This window comes from Mixophyes fleayi, chromosome 6 (genome assembly GCF_038048845.1).
Source record: "Mixophyes fleayi isolate aMixFle1 chromosome 6, aMixFle1.hap1, whole genome shotgun sequence".
NCBI lineage: Eukaryota > Metazoa > Chordata > Amphibia > Anura > Limnodynastidae > Mixophyes > Mixophyes fleayi.
Window position 1 is genome coordinate 221,084,548 of NC_134407.1, and position 21,260 is coordinate 221,105,807.

A 21,260-nucleotide genomic window follows, 5' to 3' on the forward strand; every position below is an offset into this window, starting at 1 on the left:
CCAATCTAATTTCCTTTTTGCATGTTTTATTACATTCCTTGTACCTACGGAAGGACTCCTCTGACCCTTCAGACTTAAACAATTTAAATGCACGCTTCTTCCTTTGCATTTCTTCTCTTACCTTTTTATTTAGCCACATTGGTTTAGACTTAATTCTTTTACATTTATTTCCCATAGGAATGAACTTATACGTGTATGTTTCAAACAACATTTTAAAGACAGCCCACATTTCTTCCGTATTTTTTCCTTCAAAGGCTTTGTCCCAGTCTATGCTCTTTATAGACTCCTTTAGCATATTAAAATTTGCCTTTTTAAAGTCCTAGTTGATCCCTTATACTGTTGTTTCTGGAAACTAATTTCAAATGAGACCATATTATGATCACTGTTTCCCAAGTGCTCCTTTACTTGAATATTTGATATTATGTCTACATTGTTTGTTATTACTAGGTCCAGTATAGTCCGGTTCCTAGTTGGTTCCTCAACTAATTGGGACATGTAATGGTCTTTTAGCGTGCTCAGAAACCTATTTCCCCTAGCTGTACCGCAGGTCTCAGTACTCCAATCAATGTCCGGATAATTAAAATCCCCCATAATTAAAATTTGACCTAGTTGTGTAGCCTTTTCAATTTGCTGTAAAAGTTGGGCTTCCTAAATCGTACTAATATCTGGCGGTTTATAGCATATCCCTATCAGAAACTTCTCGGAACTTTTTCCTCCGCTGGATATTTCCACCCACAATGCCTCTATATTATCACCAATATTCTCGTATATAACTTCCTGAATACTTGGTTTTAATTCTGGCTTAATATAAAGACATACTCCTCCTCCCCTTTTATTTACCCTATCCCTCCTGAAGAGAGAATAGCCTTCCAAGTTGACTGCCCAGTCATGTGTATCATCCCACCAGGTCTCAGTAATACCTATAATATCATACTGCTCATTCATTGCTACTAGTTCTAACTCCCCCATTTTACCTGTCAGGCTTCTTGCATTTGCAAGCATACACTTAAGTCTATTGCCTCCCTTAAGTATTTCTTTTTGCTTTAAAGAAGGACAAGGTCATGAAGGACAATCCCACAAGGTCAAGTCACTGGATCAAGGAATAACTTCTGCCAACATTGGGAATACCGACTTCCTCGATTCCAGCAATCACTACAATAGAAGCTACAAGACTAGCTGCTCCTACGGCCTCATGGACACAAACTTAAGGAACTTAAGCAAAAAATTGCGTGCTTGCTGCCTTTTACTTACTAGCTCGCTGACGCTACTTGACTCAACTGGAAAAGTCTGCTTACGATTTTAGTTCAACCACTCTGAAGAATGCCTCCTTGCCTCATCACATATTGATAAATGTACTTTACTAGGTGCTCAAGGTACCAACAGAAGACAAGTAAACTTTATTTGATTATAGAGCATAACTTAAAGGTTATTGAATTTTAGCTTGAGGTCTCGCATGGGTTAGTTCACTACTTGAACCAAATGCTTACTGCAGTTATTGAATTAGTAGTGAAATGTCTTAGTGGCCATACAGCTAGCAATTGATGGGTATAAATACTGACTACTCAGGTCAAACTCATTTGCATCATTAGAAGTAACTACTGCTCCACTTTGAATGGGCCCTTTGAGCGCCGTCAAATACTGATAAATGAGTATTACTGTGTAGCCATAGTCTTCTCAGGACGCAGGTAGATACTCTATATATGCAAGATATTTTATGGACAATAGTGTCTCTTAGCTATAAGAGCCCTGATGGGTTGGCCAACTATCTAGCATAAACTGACTATAGTATGTGCCAAGTTACGTTGGGGACATCTCAATTTTGCAATCTGGGATCTGGCCCACCATTAAGCCCAGAGCTGTCTCCCCAGTTTAACATTAGGATTCAGTTTGGAATTAAAAAACGAATGTGCCTTTAGATTAGTGGTAAGACATTAATTGGGCCATGTATAGATTAAATAAGGAGACAGACGAAGTCTATGCCCGTTGTTAACTAAACTACACTAGAAGAGGCCCTTGAGCCCTGCTGTATATGGTTAAATGTATCGTAAATTGAGTTTGGGGGCTTTACGTGAGACGTGTTCATTTTATATGCACGTCCAAGACCACGTAAATGTTATTGATCTTCAATTTTAAGACCTCATGTGAGTTGACCAAATGTTGGGTCCAATTGTTTCCAAAGTTCATTGTGTTTATCGATTTTATAGGAAGGTTTGGCCTCGTGGTTTGGGAGACGGCTGATTATTAGTACTTTTTCATGGTTATTGAACTGCCTCCCAGATCATGATGCAAATAATTGCATAGACTAGTGACAAGATAATGGCCAGACATTTGTTTACTTGAAGGTGATTGGTCTGAGAATGTCGCTATGGTTAATAATTAGTTTATTGTTTAATATGGTTGTTGAACGCAGATAATTATCTGAACTATAAGTATTGTTTCTTTAAAATATTCCAGTGTTTCCTTTAAATACTTTCTCTCTCATTTGAATGTTATTTAAATTGCAAGCACAGACACTAACCGGTTTGTAATCCCTTGGATTCGCCTCCATCAAGTGTCCCTTTTCTGCTACGCTACCACCCCCCACACTTCCCAAGTACACAAGATGTACTGGTTTCATTGTTCGGAAGACATGTCTTGCCAGCCAAACTGTCTTCTCCCCTTGGCCTTTCCACCCAAGTCCCCCCTAACTCGTTATCCCTTCTCTTTAACTTTCCCGTCTCAACCTGGTGTCTTACCTCGCCAACTACGCTACCTCAACCAACCTTGGTCGGATTATTTCTCGAATCAACCATGACTCTCTCGATTCTGACCATTAATGTTAATGGTCTTAACACTCCGCAGAAACGTACAATATTGATTCAGTACCTTTAACGGCACTCTCCGCAAGTTGTAATGCTCCAAAAAACGCACTTTAAACACACTCACCCAAAAGTGCATCGTAAACAATATCCTCAGGTATTCTATTCGACCTCCTCGCAGAAGGTCAAAGGCATAGCTATATTTCTTCACCATACTCTCCACATGACAGTTGAAACGATTCATGAGGATCCCCAAGGTCAATTTATTATTCTAACAGGCTTACTTTCCCACGCCCCTATTACTTTAGCCCTGATATATGCACCTAATACCTCTCAAAACACTTTCTTCTCTCATTTTTTTGCCAGACTCTAACAATCTAAAGTAGGAAAAGTAATAATAGGAGGGAATTTTAATACTGTTTTTAAACCTATGGTTAGATCGTTCGCAGCCTATATTACGTAGCAATAGTGCTATTCGTGAAGGTTATAAATTGCAGTCTTTGCTCACACATGCTAATCTTTATGACTCGTGGAGAGTGCTATACTCTAACGACAGAGCTTATACACATTACTCGATACCAGATACTCTAGACTAGATATGATCTTTGTAGACGCTTACACGACGCGGAGCCTGAAATCGGCTAACATCATTCCAGTTCCTTGGTCCGACCACTCAGCTATGTTTTTACAGCTTGACATCTTGCCACAATTTATGCCGCGATACCGATGGAGACTAAATGACCACTTGTTTCTAAAGGAGAATCCTAGTAAGATAAGACGAGCCCTAAGCGACTTTCAAGCTGAAAATAGTCCAGAAAAAACGCTCCTACTGTTAGATGGGAAGCCCATAAGGCAACTATTAGGGGCTGTCTGATCAGCCTTGCCTCTCATGATAAAAAGATAAAGAAGCAGACTGTAGCCAACTTAAAGTCTCAAATACAGGCTCTTACTATCCAGCATCAGAGATACCCCAAAAGCACAACCTATCTTAAACTTCTAGCCATGAAGGCACAGCTGGGAAAATTACTTGCTGCCAAAGCAGCTAAAACACTTCAATGGCTTCAACAACGTTTTTACGAAAAAGGAGAAAAAGCTGACACGCTGCTAGCGCGTAGGCTCCAGAATAAGCGTTCACGCAATCGTATTGTGGCCATTAGAGATCAGGCACAGCAACTCTTATATGACCCCCAGGCTATAGCAAATAGATTCTGTACTTATTACAACTCACTATATAACCTAATGTCACACGCCGGTCCCATAGTTAGGTGCCGGCGCTGTGACTTTCCCTTTAAGAACCATGAGTCTGCTTGCTTCTGCCTCAGAGACATTACTTTCACAGGTGTTCCTGGCTACTGTGATCTGGACCTCCTCCCGAACCTCATTGGTCCTGGAGCACTATATTAACCTCCCATGGTTATGGGCTCATTGCCTGTTCTTCGTGTTACTCTGATTGCATTTAGATCTGCTGTTCAGCTACAAGCTGCAAACTCCTCACTGCTGTTCAGCTACAAGCTGCAAACTCCTCACTGCTGTTCACGTGCAAGCTGCAAACTCCTCACTGCTGTTCAGCTACAAGCTGCAAACTCCTCACTGCTGTTCACGTGCAAGCTGCAAACTCCTCACTGCTGTTCAGCTATAAGCTGCAAACTCCTCACTGCTGTTCAGCTACAAGCTGCAAACTCCTCACCGCTGTTCACCTGCAAGCTGGAACTCCTCACTGCTGTTCAGCTACAAGCTGCAAACTCCTCACTGCTGTTCAGCTACAAGCTGCAAACTCCTCACTGCTGTTCACGTGCAAGCTGCAAACTCCTCACTGCTGTTCAGCTACAAGCTGCAAACTCCTCACTGCTGTTCACCTGCAAGCTGGAACTTCTCTCCGCTATTTATCTGCATGCTGAACGAGTATAGTGAGTTGTTGCTAAACCTGTGCCTTATCTATTGGTTCAACTTTACTGCTGGCTGGCTAACATCGTTGCATCTCACTGTTAGAGCTACTATCAAAGTTACTTGTCACCTCTAGTTCCACGTCTGACACGGGTTATCCTTATTCTGCTGTTACCTGGTTACTGGACGGTTATTGTGAACTACTTGTTGTGCCGGTGGCTAGTACTTGGGCTCAAGTTACGTGTCTCTGTTCATTTGCTCCATACTACAGCGAACTTACCATTGTAGTTACAATGAATCCTGCTACCTGTAGTTCCACGCATGGTTCAGATACTACTCACGTCTCTGCTACTTCTAGGCAACATTCTACTGCATGTGCATGTATAGCATATGTGAATTGTGTCTGCATTACTACGAATTGCTGTGTATTCATCTCTGCCAATATATATATATATATATATATATATCTATTCCTGTTGTGCCAATATTCAATACACTACGTTGCAGCACTACTACATTCTCCTGTGTTATCATTTGATGCTTGTAAGCCGTGAACTTATGATGTGAATATCATTGTATTCTGCCTCCACCATCCTCGATAGTAGAGACAGGGGATCTGCAAAAAACCTCAGAGCCGTGACACCTTACCTCACCAGCAGACTCCCCAGACATTTTCAATAAACGAATACGTGAATACCTTTTAACATGGTCACTCCCACGCCTCTCGGATGCGCAGCTGTCGATGCTTAACGCAGACGTCATGTTGAAAGAGATAAGAGACTATCAAGTCTCTTAGAAACTCGGCCGCGCCAGGACCAGTTGGCCTTACTGCATCATTATAAAAAGTTTGCTCCTTAACTGGCACCAATGCTTCTTTCACTTTTCAGGGCAGTACTAAGTGGTGAAAGCTTCGAGAGGGATACCACCAGAGCAGATGTCATTGTTACTGCTAAGAAGGGTCGTTAGCCTAGTTATTGTGAGAGCTACAGACCCATCTCTCTACTGAATGTAGACCTAAAACTATTTGCTAACCTGCTTGCAAACAGGCTGGCACAAGTGATCCTGCCTTGGTCCAAACTGACCAAATGGGATTTATTCCTGCTCGGCAAGGATCAGATAATACAAGATGAGCAATTAATCTAATTGAAGCAGATAACTGGAAACTCACCCCTGCTCTGGTGGTCTCCCTTGACGCAGAAAAGGCCTTTGATAGGGTCTCATGGCCCTTCATAAGAGTCACCCTTGAGGCGATGGGCTTTAAGGGTCAATTAATGTCTGGTCTAGCTTCTTTATATTTAAATCCCTCTCCTAATGTATGGGCTAATGGGGCCGCGTCACCTGTCTTTCAAATCACTAATGGCACTCGACAAGGATGTCTGCTCTCCCCTCTGTTGTTCGCCCTAACGATGGAACCTATGGCTTCTCGAGTTCTAACTAATTTAGCAATCACAGGAATTCAAGCGGGCAAGACTGATTATAAGATCTCCTTATATGCGGACGACATCTTGCTAACAGTCACTAATCCCCTCACCTCTCTCCCTTCCATACAGAGCGAACTTAGTGAGTATGGCCTGTTGTCTAACTTTAAAATCAACATGGACAAATCCGAAATCCTTCCTCTTAACTTAAAGCCCCACCTCTTGGATTCTTTGAAACGGCAAACAAATTTTAGATGGCAACCAGACAAACTCAAACATTTAAGAATCTACTTGACAAGTCAATACAGTCAACTATATGCCGCTAATTTTCCTCGGCTCTTGAATGCTCCTAAACAAGTCCTTGAGAAATGGGATAAACTATACATCTCCTGGTTAGGTCACATGACAGCGGTAAAAATTAATTTAGTCCCACGAATTCTGTATCTCTTTCAGACACTCCCAATCTGGGTCCCCTCATTGGCACTTAAAACCCTCCAGAAACAAATTGATACAAACAGAACTATAGATGTTACTCGAGGAACCACTTGATTTCAAAATCTGTGTTTAAGCCATTGGGGGCTAATGCTCCCATGGAGTAAATCATTTTTATCACCGCTTTGGCGAGATCGTTTTTGGAGTCGCGTACCCTCCAATCGCCCAAAATCCTCTTCAATCTGCAGAAATATTTAATAGACCTAATGTCACCATTATGTGCTTCCTTACAGTGTGCTGAGAGAGAATGTTGGTCATAACCCTTTTTTATGTTTCTAATGTGTTCGCTCCAACAGTCTTTCAACCTCCGTCCCGTTCTACCGATGTACTGTTTGCCACAATGACACTTGACCAGATATATACAATTTTTCGAATTTCAAGTCATAAAATCTTCCACCTTATAGACCATACCTTTAGAATTGGACCTAATTTTAACTATTTTGTATTCGTATTTGTACATGCCATACAGGACCACAGGTGGGGTACGAAATTCCAGAGCTGGTGTTATCGACAGTGACTACCGCGAACGAAAAAAAATGAAAATTACTTCCCCAACCTCTGTATGACTGTGCCAATGCCACTTCTTATCCGACCTGTTAGAGTTAGGCTTAAGCGTAACAGTTAGGTCTGATGAGAAGCGGCATTGGCGCTTTAAAAATAGTCATACAGAGGTCGCAATTTAAAATGACGTCCAAAGAACATGCCGTTCTTAATGGTGATCGTGATTTGCTATCACACTGTCGGGGACTTATGTCATTCTTTGGGTCAGTCATCATTTATTCTAAGTTGGGGGGGAAGTCATTTTCGTTTTTTTCCATTCGTGGTAGTCACTGTCGGTGTTATCAGCACCGTTAAAGTGACTACCACCGAGGACCACACCTACAGAATCCTTTAGTCTTCATGGGGTTTCTCTTAATAGGTTTAATGATTACACTTATAAGCAGCGTGTCCTTTAGGGTGGGTGCTCGTCTATAAACAAAACATGGTTTATTAAAAATAACATCCTGTAAATCTGGATCTCTTCTAAGAATGGGCCAATGGTGGCTCATAATTTTCTCTATGTCTTTATAGTGTGTATTATATTGGGTGATGAAAGGTATGCCTAACACTTTCTCCAAATCTTTATTCACGTTCTTTTTCTCCTTAGGGATAAGTAAACTTTCCCTCTTCATATCATAAACTTCATTAATCACCCGATCTAAGCCAATCTCTTTGTATCCTTTTTCTAGAAATTGTTCTTTTAAAGTCTGTGCTTGTAGCCTAAAAGTATCTGTTTCCGTACAATTCCGTCTTATTCTCTGGAATTGTCCGATCGGGATACCTTCGACCCACTTGATGTAATGATTACTGTCCATTGGGATGAAAGAATTAGAATCTGTGGGTTTATGAAAATTCTTTGTAAATAATTTACTTTCCTTAACATATATACTTAAATCAAAGAAATGCACCTCCTCTTTGCTGGTACCAAAAGTCAGTGTGATGTTAATGTTTAGTATTAGTATTAGTATATTAGTATTTAAATTATTACAGAAATTGGTCAATGACATTTCGTCTCCTTGCCAGATGAAAAATATATCATCTATATAGCGATGCCAGGAAACCAGATTTGCTCCTACATTGGGTCAGCACAAATATGGGTGTCCTCCCACCACCTCATGAAAATATTAGCATAACTAGGGGCAAATCTGGTTCCCATGGCTGTCCCTTGCTGCTGTAAATAGAAATGGTCTGAATACAAAAAAAAAATCATTTCTATGAATGAATTCCATACCTTCCAATACAAAATTCCATTCATCACATTTCATTTTGGAATGGCCCAGAAAGTATTTCACTGGCTCGATTCCTTTATCATGCTTAATAATCGTGTACAAAGAACTGACGCCTGATGTAACCGATGTGTACGAATCTTGCCATTCTACTGTACTTAATTTATTTAAAATGTCCATTGTATCCCTCAAATAGGACCTGATGGAAGTCATGAAGGATTGTAGATGGTAATAAAAATAATGTGAGAGGCTAGATGTAATCGATTCCATGCCCGCCACTATAGGTCTACCAGGGGGGTTGAGGGGATTTTTATGAATTTTTGGAGAGTGTATAAGACTGGAATTGATGGATTAGTGATCTGGATATAATTTTTCACTTCCTTTGAGATAACCCCTTTTAATTCATATATTTCTAATAACTTATATAGTTTTACCGATATTTGTTCTGTTCGATTTCCTTTTAAAATTTTATACAGCACGGTGGCGAAGTGGTTAGCACTTCTGCCTCACAGCGCTGGGGTCATGAGTTCAAATCCCGACCATGGCCTTATCTGTGTGGAGTTTGTATGTTCTCCCTGTGCTTGCGTGGGTTTCCTCCGGGTGCTCTGGTTTCCTCCCACACTCCAAAAACATACCAGTAGGTTAATTGGCTGCTATCAAAAAATTGACCCTAGTCTCTCCCTCTCTCTCTGTCTGTGTGTGTATGTTAGGCAATTTAGACTGTAAGCTCCACTGGGGCAGGGACTGATGTGAGTGAGTTCTCTGTACAGCGCTGCGGAATCAGTGGCGCTATATAAATAAATGGTGATGATGATATGTCTCCATGTCATTCAGTTGTCTCATGATTTTTTCATGATATTTAACCTTATCTTGAATTACCACACTTCCCCCTTAATCTGCCGGCTTGACTACTATTTCACTATTGGATTTTAAGTTCTTCAAGGCTGTTCTTTCTTTCTTACAGAAATTGACACCCCGTGGGTTCTTTCTTAATTAGATATTCTGTAAACCCTCTTTGACCAATTTCTCAAAAGTTTCAATTAACGGGTCCTTTACAAAGAGTCGGGAAAAAATTAGACTTTTTTTAAAAAAATACATTCATCCTCCATATTTTTCTCTGGGTCATCCTTCCTTTTCTTAAAAAATGTCTTAAGCGTTCATTTTCTAACAAATTTATGGAGATCTACAAATAAATTGAAGCTGTCAGGTTTATTCGAAGGAGCAAATTTTAAACCCCTTTTCAACACATTATTTTCATCCTCAGTAAGGGGATATTTACTAAGATTATAAATATTAACCTGGACAGTAAATTTTCTGTCTATGATATCTTTCTCCTGTATTCTTAATTTGTGAATTATATTCTCTTCTAACTGTTTAAAATCCTCTAAATCAGAGAAAGGAGAATTGATCTTAAAAAGTCAATTTCCTGTCATACCACAGACAAATCTTCCTTTCTTTCATTAACAATCAGTTCCATTAGAGACAAGGAACAATTATTGAGAATCCTTTGCCAATTATCTGTGAACTCTTTAGCTTCAAACAGTTGTCTGCCAAATATAACTTGCATGTTTCTCTGTGCTGGCGTACAGGCTGTGGTGTAGAAGGGGGGGGGGGGGGTGCAGGTGGTAGTTAGAGCCGCTGAGCAATCAGCTGAGCATATTAAATAATACAGAATGAAGGTGCCTTTATGGATATGGGTGAGAGTCATCACTGGTGCCCAGCAAGCCTCAGCCTCTATATTAACCTGACCACTATAATGTCCGTTTCTATCGTCACCAATACAGATTGTACTTCATTAAATGTGAACTATTTACAAATGTAGGTGTGAATGTAAGTGTATTTGATTTTTGTCCCTGTGCGATTGCTTATTAACCCTGGTATGACGTAGCGTACTAATTGCACTTGCACAGAAAACTATTATATATCAATAATTATTAATTTAGAATGACTTCATCCAATTATTCGACACCAAAGTGCCGATTACTGCGTCTGCACCAGTATCTTGTTATGTCTCACTTGCTTCACTATGTACAAGATTTTTCGCTATACTCTGACAATGAAACCAGTTGATTTCCAATACTTTTGCATACTGAATCACATGCATTAACCCCCATTGTGCTGACAAACATCTTGAACTCAATTCTGTACCCTGACATCCTGGCTTTGATCCTGAGGATTGTTCCTGACCAGACTTACATTACTCTATGTACCAGACCTACGGCTGTGACCCAACTAATTAACCCTTGGGAACCTGTTCTGCTCACAGCTCCGCATCAGACACAACTGTATGCTGGGAGTTGGATTGTGATGCCGGTTTCCTATGTTAAATTAGAGACAGTACAGTCAGTGTGGCCTATGACTATCATCCTATTCCAGAAACTTATCCTATATCTACTGAAAACACTTTTGAGCAATAAAATTAAGTTTTCATCATGTAAACACAGTTGTTGTCAGAGTGGTCACCAGCCACCGGGGTCCATCCTCAAAGCCACTAACAGCACAACCTAGTTGCACCGACTATTACAGACGTCCCTTGTACTGATGTATGAGAATCACCAGAGAGTGTGAGGAGGAGACTGGTCAGATGTCATAGCCCACAATGATTTCCCACATTACTTTGTACTGACAGAGGAGGGTGTAGAATAAGAGATTGTTGTAGTGACTGAACAAGGAGAATATGTGACTATTCTCTGTAATAAGTGTTTATTACTCACCAGTGCTGATATCTGTAGGGATTTCCTCCTCCTTACACTGCTGATCACCCCTCACATACATCTCTTCTTCTCCCTCTATAACTTCTACCTTAATATTAGTCAGATCTTCACCCTAAATAACCAATAAAATAACACTTTAATAATATCTGATTTTATTAATCGAGATTAGACAGAATAATATCAGTGTAATAGACACACACAGCTTCTCTACAGATCATAGAGAAATGTCACTTTGATATTATGGTATATGGAGAGAATCTACATTCCATCTACCTGACACTCCTGTGGGACCCTGTGATTTTCCGCTGTACTTTCCTGTAAATAAAAAGGACGGGGACATCTCTCTGGGGAAGTTCTGTTACTGGATCCACCTATAGGAAACACACAGTGACTGAATATGTTGTATTTTTTAAGTGATTATCAGATGATGTTCTTACATTAACCTACACAACCTGTAACTTGATAGGGAAAGCAGGAATGACTCCATATAAAAGTATATAAGGAGGCATCTTGTATATGTTCCAACCATAAAGTTATTGTAATACAGCAATAAACAGGCAGGATCAATGGGAAATGTCAACACCAGTAACCTCTGTAAATAAGGGGATAAACATCTGCCAATATTGTTTGATTTTAGGACATTCCCAAATGATAAAGAACAATGTATTTTTAGAATCTCCACATATCCAGCAGTGACACAAAGCAAAGGGAAACAGTTTGTGTTTATCTGAGTAACTCTCCAGTAATAACGTGTTCCCACTGCTTAACACAATTCAGTAATAACTGCGCAAATCCCAAAACATCCCACAGAGAAGGGTCTGATCCCATACACGGTGGCTTAGTGGTTAGCACTTCTGCCTCAGAGCACTGGGGTCATGAGTTTGATTCCCAACCATGGCCTTATCTGTGAGGAGTTTGTATGTTCTTCTAGTGTTTGCGTGGGTTTCTTCAATTCTGCAGGTCAGGAGATTTAAAAGAAGAAAATGAATAAATGAAAATCACAGCACAGTAATAATTGTGGGACCAGTCAATCTGTCTTTGTAGTGACCATCTTGTTTTACAGGAGGTTAAACATGCTCAACAGGAAGAGACCAAACCTTCCACATACATAGATATAAGAAGCCTTCACACAATAATATTGTTCTATCTGTGCCGGTTTCCAAATTTTCAAAATGTAGATGTGTGAATGTAAATTATTTGTACCTCTGCTGCTTTATGAAAAGAGGGGCATCATCTTCGAAAGTCTCATATGTCCCCTTAATCCCACGGATAGTGTGTATAAGTTCATGGTGATCTCTTCAAAGTGGAGACATTTCTACTTTGTGAGCGTTAACGGCCTCTTTATGAAATGTTCAGTTTTTCTTGGTAGGAAGCCAGCAAAAGTCCAAATATCTTCCTCCAAGTCCTACCAGTTATCAGAGGACACTGCTAAGTCGTTTAAAGGAAATATAAATCTGAGGAGCGTGTGGGTTTCTCTGGTTCCAGCTTAGTCTGCTGGTGAGAAGCCTCCACTCCCAGGAGTTTCAGAATAATTCACCAATATCCTCTTGAGCAGGACGGTTCTTTTGGGTAATAAGATTTGGTTTCACTTAGTAGCTTTGCCCATGATCTGAATATATCCAGTTAAATATGCTGCATGTTTTAACTCAAACAACTTGTGATCTCACAGCTCACATCCTATCACATACCCACAACATGCATAATTTTACATGTAATAACATACGAGGTTGTAATGCAGATTGCCTTACAAATAGTATTACTATTAGTACACAGGGAGGATCATGGGTAATGTCACATGTGGTCTCATTCCATTGATCAGTGATGGCATTATCACTATGGCAACGTCCATTGTACTGATGTATGAGAATCACCAGAGAGTGTGGGGAGGAGACTGGTCAGATCTCTTGGCTGGTAGGACACAAATGATTTGAGAGGGAGAGCGGAAGTCTGATAAGAGGGTTCCTCATCAGAATACGAGATTGTTGTAGTGACTGAACAAGGAGAATATGTGACTCTGTTCTGTTATAAGTGTGTATTACTCACCTGTGTTAATATCTGTAGGGATTTCCTCCTCCTTACACTGCTGATCACCCCTCACATACATCTCTTCTTCTCCCCTCTATAACGTGTACCTTAATATTAGTCGGATCTTCACCCTTAGTAATTGAAAGATAATTAAAAACCACTTTAATAATGTCTGATTTCATTACTTGAGATTAAACAGATGAATATCAGTGTGTTGCTCTAAAGATCATATAGTGAAATGTAATTTTGGTATTTGATGGGACCCTAAATTCCATCCACCTGATACTCCTGTGGGATACTGTGAATGAAGACGACGGTATTAAAAGCAATTTCATTGCATTGTCTGAGCGATTTGTGTGGTTCCAAGCAAGTTATTTAGCAAAAGCAAAAGTTTAATAGTTCAATAAATAAATACAGTACAGGTGATACCTGATACATATATACTTGCGCTGCGCTCTCTGCTGGATCCAGCTAGACAGTCCTTCAGTCCAGAAGACTGTGGTCAGTGTGACTGTTTAGCTGGTTCCAGGGAGCTGTATATATACATTTAGTTATACAGTGAAGACAATAAAGGTGACTTGGCAAGTTTCCATAGGTTCAGGCTCCAGGAAGGTCCAGTGTAAAGCCGTCCATAGTTCAGTTCAAACAGGGGGTCAACATTCCAAGGGTGGGGGTCTGCTCTCCAGATGATGCATGCTTAGTTTTCCCTCCTACAACTGGTTCAAACTGGTCTATTAGCATTACAATGACAATATCATTCTGATCATTTATCCCCTATCATCGATAATTAGCGCAAGCAATGTGCGATCCTTTCGGCGAATGAACCAGACAACTGCGGATAAATAGGGGATTAGAATGATACCAAACATGCTTCCCGTGACCTGAACTTGAGATATCACTAAAGTGTACATATAACCTTATATAACTATAAACCAAATAACATCTGCTCATAAATGATTGTGGAATGGAACCATTATAAATATGAAATTTATATATAAATGAATGTGAAAGTGCGAGTTTCTGCGTGCATGCTTTATCGTGTGATTGTGCCATAACACGTAACACGTGTCGTACTGATGGCAATCGCACGGTAAAACAATATTAATCAATATACTTTCTTTCATCCAATTATACGACTTTGACAACAGGGACATCTATCTAGGATATTTCTGATACTGGATCCATCTGTACGAGACACCCAGTGACTGAATACATTGTTCATATGTGGTTATCAGATCATTTGTGTATCTAGGTGGCATCAAAATTGCTCTCCCTTAGTCTCCTCTTACCTAGTGAGGGAGAGAGCAGGAGAGTGATGCGTTATATACACTCTACTAGACAGGACTTATAGGAAACAGTCACCAGTAGGGGATGTATTTGAAAAGTAATTTTCTTCACTTTCAATTCAAACATTTAATTACACCTAAAAATACAGCAAAAGCTGTAAACATTGAAGTCTGATGAATGTATCAGTGATTAGAAACAACATACTGTGTGCATTGTAATATATCCCAACTTCTGTAAAGATCTGGGGACTAATACTTCTATCTGAGACTGTCTACCTGCTGCTTAGTTACAGCTGTGCAGATGACTGAGGCAGAACAGAAAGTACAAAACTGCGATCTGACATCATCCTGTGAGCCAGAGAGAAGAGGCTCATGGGAAGAATACATTTAATAAAAGAGGTGGTCCATATATGGCAATATAGGAATATGTCTATTAGGAGGTTGTATGGTGGGCATTATGAGGATGTGAGGTCAGCACCATGAGGCTGGAGCACCGTACATGAAATTTACAGTAGTGTACAATAATACACAGTGGGCAACAATCCATAGAACATTACATAATACATTATTACACTAAACATAATACAAAGTTCACATATTTACTGGTTAACTGATTACACAAATAACTTGATCTGCTTAATCAAGTTATTTACAGGACAGTGAGTGAGAGTGATGGTAATGTCCAATGTGAAGTCGGCCTGGGCTAGGGAAGCAGCCTAGAGGTACAGAGGGTGATATAAAAGTACAAGGAGAATACGAGGAAAGAGGGCCATGTATGTGACACCTTACATCCTGAAGAGAAGGGGAAGACACAAGTAGGTGGCACTGAGTGGGGGTGTGGAGGTGATAGTAGAGGTAAAGGAGTTAGGAGAGGGCTGATAACCACGCTTGAAGCATGGGAAGTTAGAGACTAATCTGATAGGGTGTAGGGGATTGTTACACTGGTGAGGAGCAGCCCAAACAAAGTCCTGGAGGTGGGAGTGGGAGAGTTAGTCAGTGTGGTAATAAGGCGGCGGTCATTGGCAGAGCAAAAGGGTCGGGAAGGGGTGTGGGTAGTTATAAGATAGGAGGTGCAATGATGGGGGCTACGTAGGTGAGGATAAGGAGTTTAAAACTAATTCTGTAAGAGGAGCCAGTGTAATGACCGGCAGAGAGCGACAGCAAAGATAGAGCAGCAGCATTGAGGATTGACTGATGAGGGGCAAGGAAATTAAAAAATGGTGGCTATAAAATGCGTATGAGGCAGGATTAGGATGATGAGGTAGGTATATAGAGGTTATACAGTGGACATTAGGATGATATCACAGGAGCAGAGTATGAGGTAGGATTAGGATGATATGAGGTAGGTATATAGAGGTCATACAGTGGACATTAGGAGGATATCACAGGAGCAGAGTTTGAGGCAGGATTAGGATGATACGAGGTAGGTATATAGCGGTTATACAGTGGATAATTAGGAGGATATCAGAGGAGCAGAGTATGGGGCAGGATTAGGATGATATGAGGTAGGTATATAGAGGTTATACAGTGGACATTAGGAGGATATGAGATGACCAGAGTATGAGGCAGGATTAGGATGATATGAGGTAGGTATATAGAGGTTATACAGTGGACATTAGGAGGATATGAGATGACCAGAGTATGAGGCAGGATTAGGATGATATGAGGTAGGTATATAGAGGTTATACAGTGGACATTAGGAGGATATCAGAGGAGCAGAGTATGAGGTAGGATTAGGATGATATGAGGTAGGTATATAGAGGTTATACAGTGGACATTAGGAGGATATCAGAGGAGCAGAGTATGGGGCAGGATTAGGATGATATGAGGTAGGTATATAGAGGTTATACAGTGGGCATTAGGAGGATATCAGAGGAGCAGAGTATGAGGCAGGATTAGGATGATATGAGGTAGGTATATAGAGGTTATACAGTGGACATTAGGAGGATATCAGAGGAGCAGAGTTTGAGGCAGGATTAGGATGATATGAGGTAGGTATATAGAGGTTATACAGTGGACATTAGGATGATATCAGGGGAGCAGAGTATGAGGCAGGATTAGGATGATATGAGGTAGGTATATAGAGGTCATACAGTGGACATTAGGAGGATATCAGAGGAGCAGAGTATGAGGCAGGATTAGGATGATATGAGGTAGGTATATAGAGGTTATACAGTGGACATTAGGAGGATATCAGAGGAGCAGAGTATGAGGCAGGATTAGGATGATATGAGGTAGGTATATAGAGGTTATACAGTGGACATTAGGAGGATATCAGAGGAGCAGAGTATGAGGCAGGATTAGGATGATATGAGGTAGGTATATAGAGGTTATACAGTGGACATTAGGAGGATATCAGGGGAGCAGAGTATGAGGCAGGATTAGGATGATATGAGGTAGGTATATAGAGGTTATACAGTGGACATTAGGAGGATATCAGAGGAGCAGAGTATGGGGCAGGATTAGGATGATATGAGGTAGGTATATAGAGGTTATACAGTGGGCATTAGGAGGATATCAGAGGAGCAGAGTATGAGGCAGGATTAGGATGATATGAGGTAGGTATATAGAGGTTATACAGTGGACATTAGGAGGATATCAGGGGAGCAGAGTATGAGGCAGGATTAGGATATGAGGTAGGTATATAGAGGTTATACAGTGGACATTAGGAGGATATCAGGGGAGCAGAGTATGAGGCAGGATTAGGATGATATGAGGTATATAGAGGTTATACAGTGGACATTAAGAGGATATCAGAGGAGCAGAGTATGAGGCAGGATTAGGATGATATGAGGTAGGTATATAGAGGTTATACAGTGGACATTAGGAGGATATCAGAGGAGCAGAGTATGGGGCAGGATTAGGATGATATGAGGTAGGTATATAGAGGTTATACAGTGGACATTAGGAGGATATCAGAGGAGCAGAGTATGAGGTAGGATTAGGATGATATGAGGTAGGTATATTGAGGTTATACAGTGGACATTAAGAGGATATCAGAGGAGCAGAGTATGAGGCAGGATTAGGATGATATGAGGTAGGTATATAGAGGTTATACCGTGGACATTAGGAGGATATCAGGGGAGCAGAGTATGAGGCAGGATTAGGATGATATGAGGTATATAGAGGTTATACAGTGGACATTAGGATATCAGGTGACTATTATGAGGTATCACGGGGCTTATATGGGAAATATGAGGATATGAAGGGGGATAATAATTGGGGTAAAGGCACAATGAGGTGGGAGATTCCTAGTTCCTATCTCATAACAGCATAATGCTCACCTAACAACGTCATAATCCGGGAATCTAATTTATATATTATCTATGTTATATGTTTAACATTATACTATGTACTGACCTTTTGCCAGTCTCCTCGTCTTATCACACGGCGAATGTAACACACACAACTTCCGGTCTATGCATTCCACAGCCACTACATCCGGTCTATGCGTTCCACAGCTACTACATCCGGTCTGTGCGTTCCACAGCTACTACTTCCTGTTTCTGCTGAGTGTAGGAAGAAGCAGAGAGGAGACATTGCAGTGTCTGGCAGCTGGTAATGATAATATTATTATAATACAGGGGGAGCAGACTGGTGTCATGTAATTATAATACAGGGGAGCAGACTGGTGTCATGTAATTATAATACAGGGAGCAGACTGGTGTCATGTAATTATAATACAGGGGGAGCAGACTGGTGTCATGTAATTATAATACAGGGGGAGCAGACTGGTGTCATGTAATTATAATACAGGGGGAGCAGTCTCTGGTGTCATGTAATTATAATACAGGGGGAGCAGTCTCTGGTGTCATGTAATTATAATACAGGGGGAGCAGACTGGTGTCATGTAATTATAATACAGGGGGAGCAGACTGGTGTTATGTAATTATAATACAGGGGAGCAGACTGGTGTCATGTAATTATAATACAGGGGGAGCAGACTGGTGTCATGTAATTATAATACAGGGAGCAGACTGGTGTCATGTAATTATAATACAGGGGGAGCAGACTGGTGTCATGTAATTATAATACAGGGGGAGCAGTCTCTGGTGTCATGTAATTATAATACAGGGGAGTAGACTGGTGTCATGTAATTATAATACAGGGGAGTAGACTGGTGTCATGTAATTATAATACAGGGGAGTAGACTGGTGTCATGTAATTATAGAGGGGGAGCAGATGACTTGTTGCTGTTCCTCCAGTCGTTGAAGCATATAGAGCATAGAATTCCACCTTGTTACTACCTCTTGCTTCAGTTGGTGTCATGGCAGGTAAGATACTTTTTTTTTTGCAGCTGCTGCAATGTTCCCTAAATGACGAAAATGTCCAGAAATTGTACAGACCACAGGTAGCATCTCCTGCTCTGACCACCAAGTGTATGGTGTGTGCAAAGCATGGTACGTGTTGAAATTCAGCCAGTCATAATGCACACAGTGTTCGGTCCATTATCGGCAATGAGGAATCCTGAGGAGAATCTTAGCAGAGTGAGCTATCTTGCTATGAGACTACTGAGTTTTCCAACAGATTGACACCAGTATGTTTCTTAGTGAAGCCTGCGATACAGAGAGCAGTTTATCTGTGGATGACCTGACATTGTCTGCTGGCACTACTATGCTGAAAGGATGATGATGATGGTACAGACGCTGCTGCTGAAGGCAATACACCTACCCAGCGGGCTGTCACGGTCATGTAGTCTTTTGTTTGACCAGTGCCGCTTGTCCACATCTCTGTAGTTAAGTTAATAGCCAGTACAATGGCATTTTCACATCTGCCTTGTTATATAATACACACTTCTTTCTTATCTATACACTAATCTTTGGTCTTTAGTTTTATATTTCAGAATATACTGATAGGTGAATGAGTCATCCGCTTTGTTCTTGGTTGTTTTACTAATCAGACTCGCACATAGCACTCATGGACACCCTTAGACTCTCCTCAGGATTCTGTGAGCGCCCAATTTGTTTCTCAGCCTCCGTGTTCTTGTCATGCATTGATGTGGCTGTTTTAGAGATGACAGAACTACACTCAGTGTGCATGGGTAGTTACAGAAGATGCATGACCATGTTGGGCACTCACATTTGCAATGGGCGTTCTAGTACGCGTCAGAGAGGTGGCAGGCAGGCCCGGCGCTCCCATTAGGCATGTGCCTAGGGCGCCGGGCTCTGGAGGGCGCCACAGAACTGGAAATTAATTTTAAAACTGCGGCGACCGCTGACCATACCTGTCACGGCTGCCGCACAGCATTCAGATGCATGGGAGGGGGGGGGGGAAGGGGCTATTGCTCACCACCGCCGCCTCTCTGCTCCGTCTCCTCCCCTCCACTCACTAGTGTCAGTGAGTGGAGGGGAGGAGACGGAGCAGAGAGGCGGCGGTGGTGAGACAAGGTAAGAAAAGACGAGGGAGGAGGGTGCCGATTTTTGCTGGAGGGGGGGGGAGAGGGCGCAGATTTTGCCTAGGGCGCCATGGACCCTAGCACCGGCCCTGGTGGCAGGACCACTACTAGCAAAAAGTGCCCATGGTCTGAGACTTTTCTTGCCACTGTGGGTGGATTATGGATTATTAGCTATTTTCCTTTTTAAGACAAATCACCACATTCATCAGTAATTTTTCCCTTAGTACTTCCATCAAGAGCTGATATTTTCTTTGAAATTGACATACATTGTTGGAGCGCCCTTTCTTATACTGTCGTATCTCATAAAAAAAATTGGTAGTGGAGATGGAAAAAGTACCACTACTGCCAGTAACAGTACTGGGATGCTCCTGTTCTATAGACTGATCCATGATTGACAAGAGGAGTAAAACTACTTGAAGTTGGAATTCCTTGTAGCTGCCACCAAACCAGGTGAACACCCAATGAGAAAGGAGGGATTGTTACCTTGCAATTCAGACACTGCTCCACAATGTCATTCTAATTAATAGAATTGGTTCATTAACAAAAAATGCTTTCTTTTTTTGGAGGGGTAGGGGGGTGTTGTCAAACACAGCAACCTGCGGTTCTGTCGGATCTCTCCGAATTCGAATCGCACATCTCTAATAAACACGTTTACTTCTTATTTCATAACTTTTTATTTGAAACAAAATAACAATACTAAGCAATTTTTAACTTGATAGAAATAAAGAAAAGAGTATTGTTCTGTGGCTGTGCCCCACCTTATACATTTAGCACATGTCTACACTCTCAAAAAGTGGCCTGTGGAAGTTGAATAATTGGATGAAGTCGTTCTAAAATAACAAATATCAATTGCAATAGTTTTCCTTGCGATTAGTATGCTATGTCATAACAGGGTTAATCACGCAATTGCACAAGTAAACAAAGCAAATGCACTTATGTATTATTATTATTATCTTTGACTTATAAGGCGCCACGAAGGGTCCGCAGCGCTGTACATTACATATACAGAAAACAGAACCAAGACACAACATGATACAGAAAAAACAAAATATAAACAAACACAGGTGACAGGATAAAGCAAAACAGATTATTTCTGGGACAGATAGTGAAAGAGATGGTAGAAATCAGCGAGAAGTAGGTCGAAGATTAAAAAACAGGGCTAGCGAAGCAGGCCAAGAGGTACAGAGGGTGATGGAATAGTAGAAGGAGCACACAAGGAAAGAGGGCTCTGCTCATGAGAGCTTACATCCTACAGGGAAGGGGGAAACACAAATAGGGTGGTACTAACTGGGGGAGATAGCCGGACAAGAAAGTTAGGAGGAGGACTGATAGACTTGAATAAAGAAATGAGTCTTAAGGGCACGCTTGAAGCCTTTGAGAGTAGATGCTAACCTGATGGACCGTGGAAGATCGTTCCACAGCAGGGGAGCAGCCCGGGCAAAGTCCTTAATACGAGAGTGAGAGTAGGTGATCAGTGAAGTA

At 41.1% G+C, this 21,260-nt stretch overlaps 1 protein-coding gene across 1 annotated transcript in view; it reads right to left on the minus strand.

Moving 5' to 3' along the window:
* Nucleotides 1-21,260, minus strand: part of LOC142095499 (uncharacterized) — an 80,219-nt gene that overhangs the window by 33,433 nt on the left and 25,526 nt on the right. The window contains 3 exon segments of the mRNA XM_075178444.1: nucleotides 7,476-7,561; nucleotides 7,700-7,939; nucleotides 11,132-11,184. Of these exon segments, the coding sequence (XP_075034545.1) occupies nucleotides 7,476-7,561; nucleotides 7,700-7,939; nucleotides 11,132-11,184 (379 nt within the window).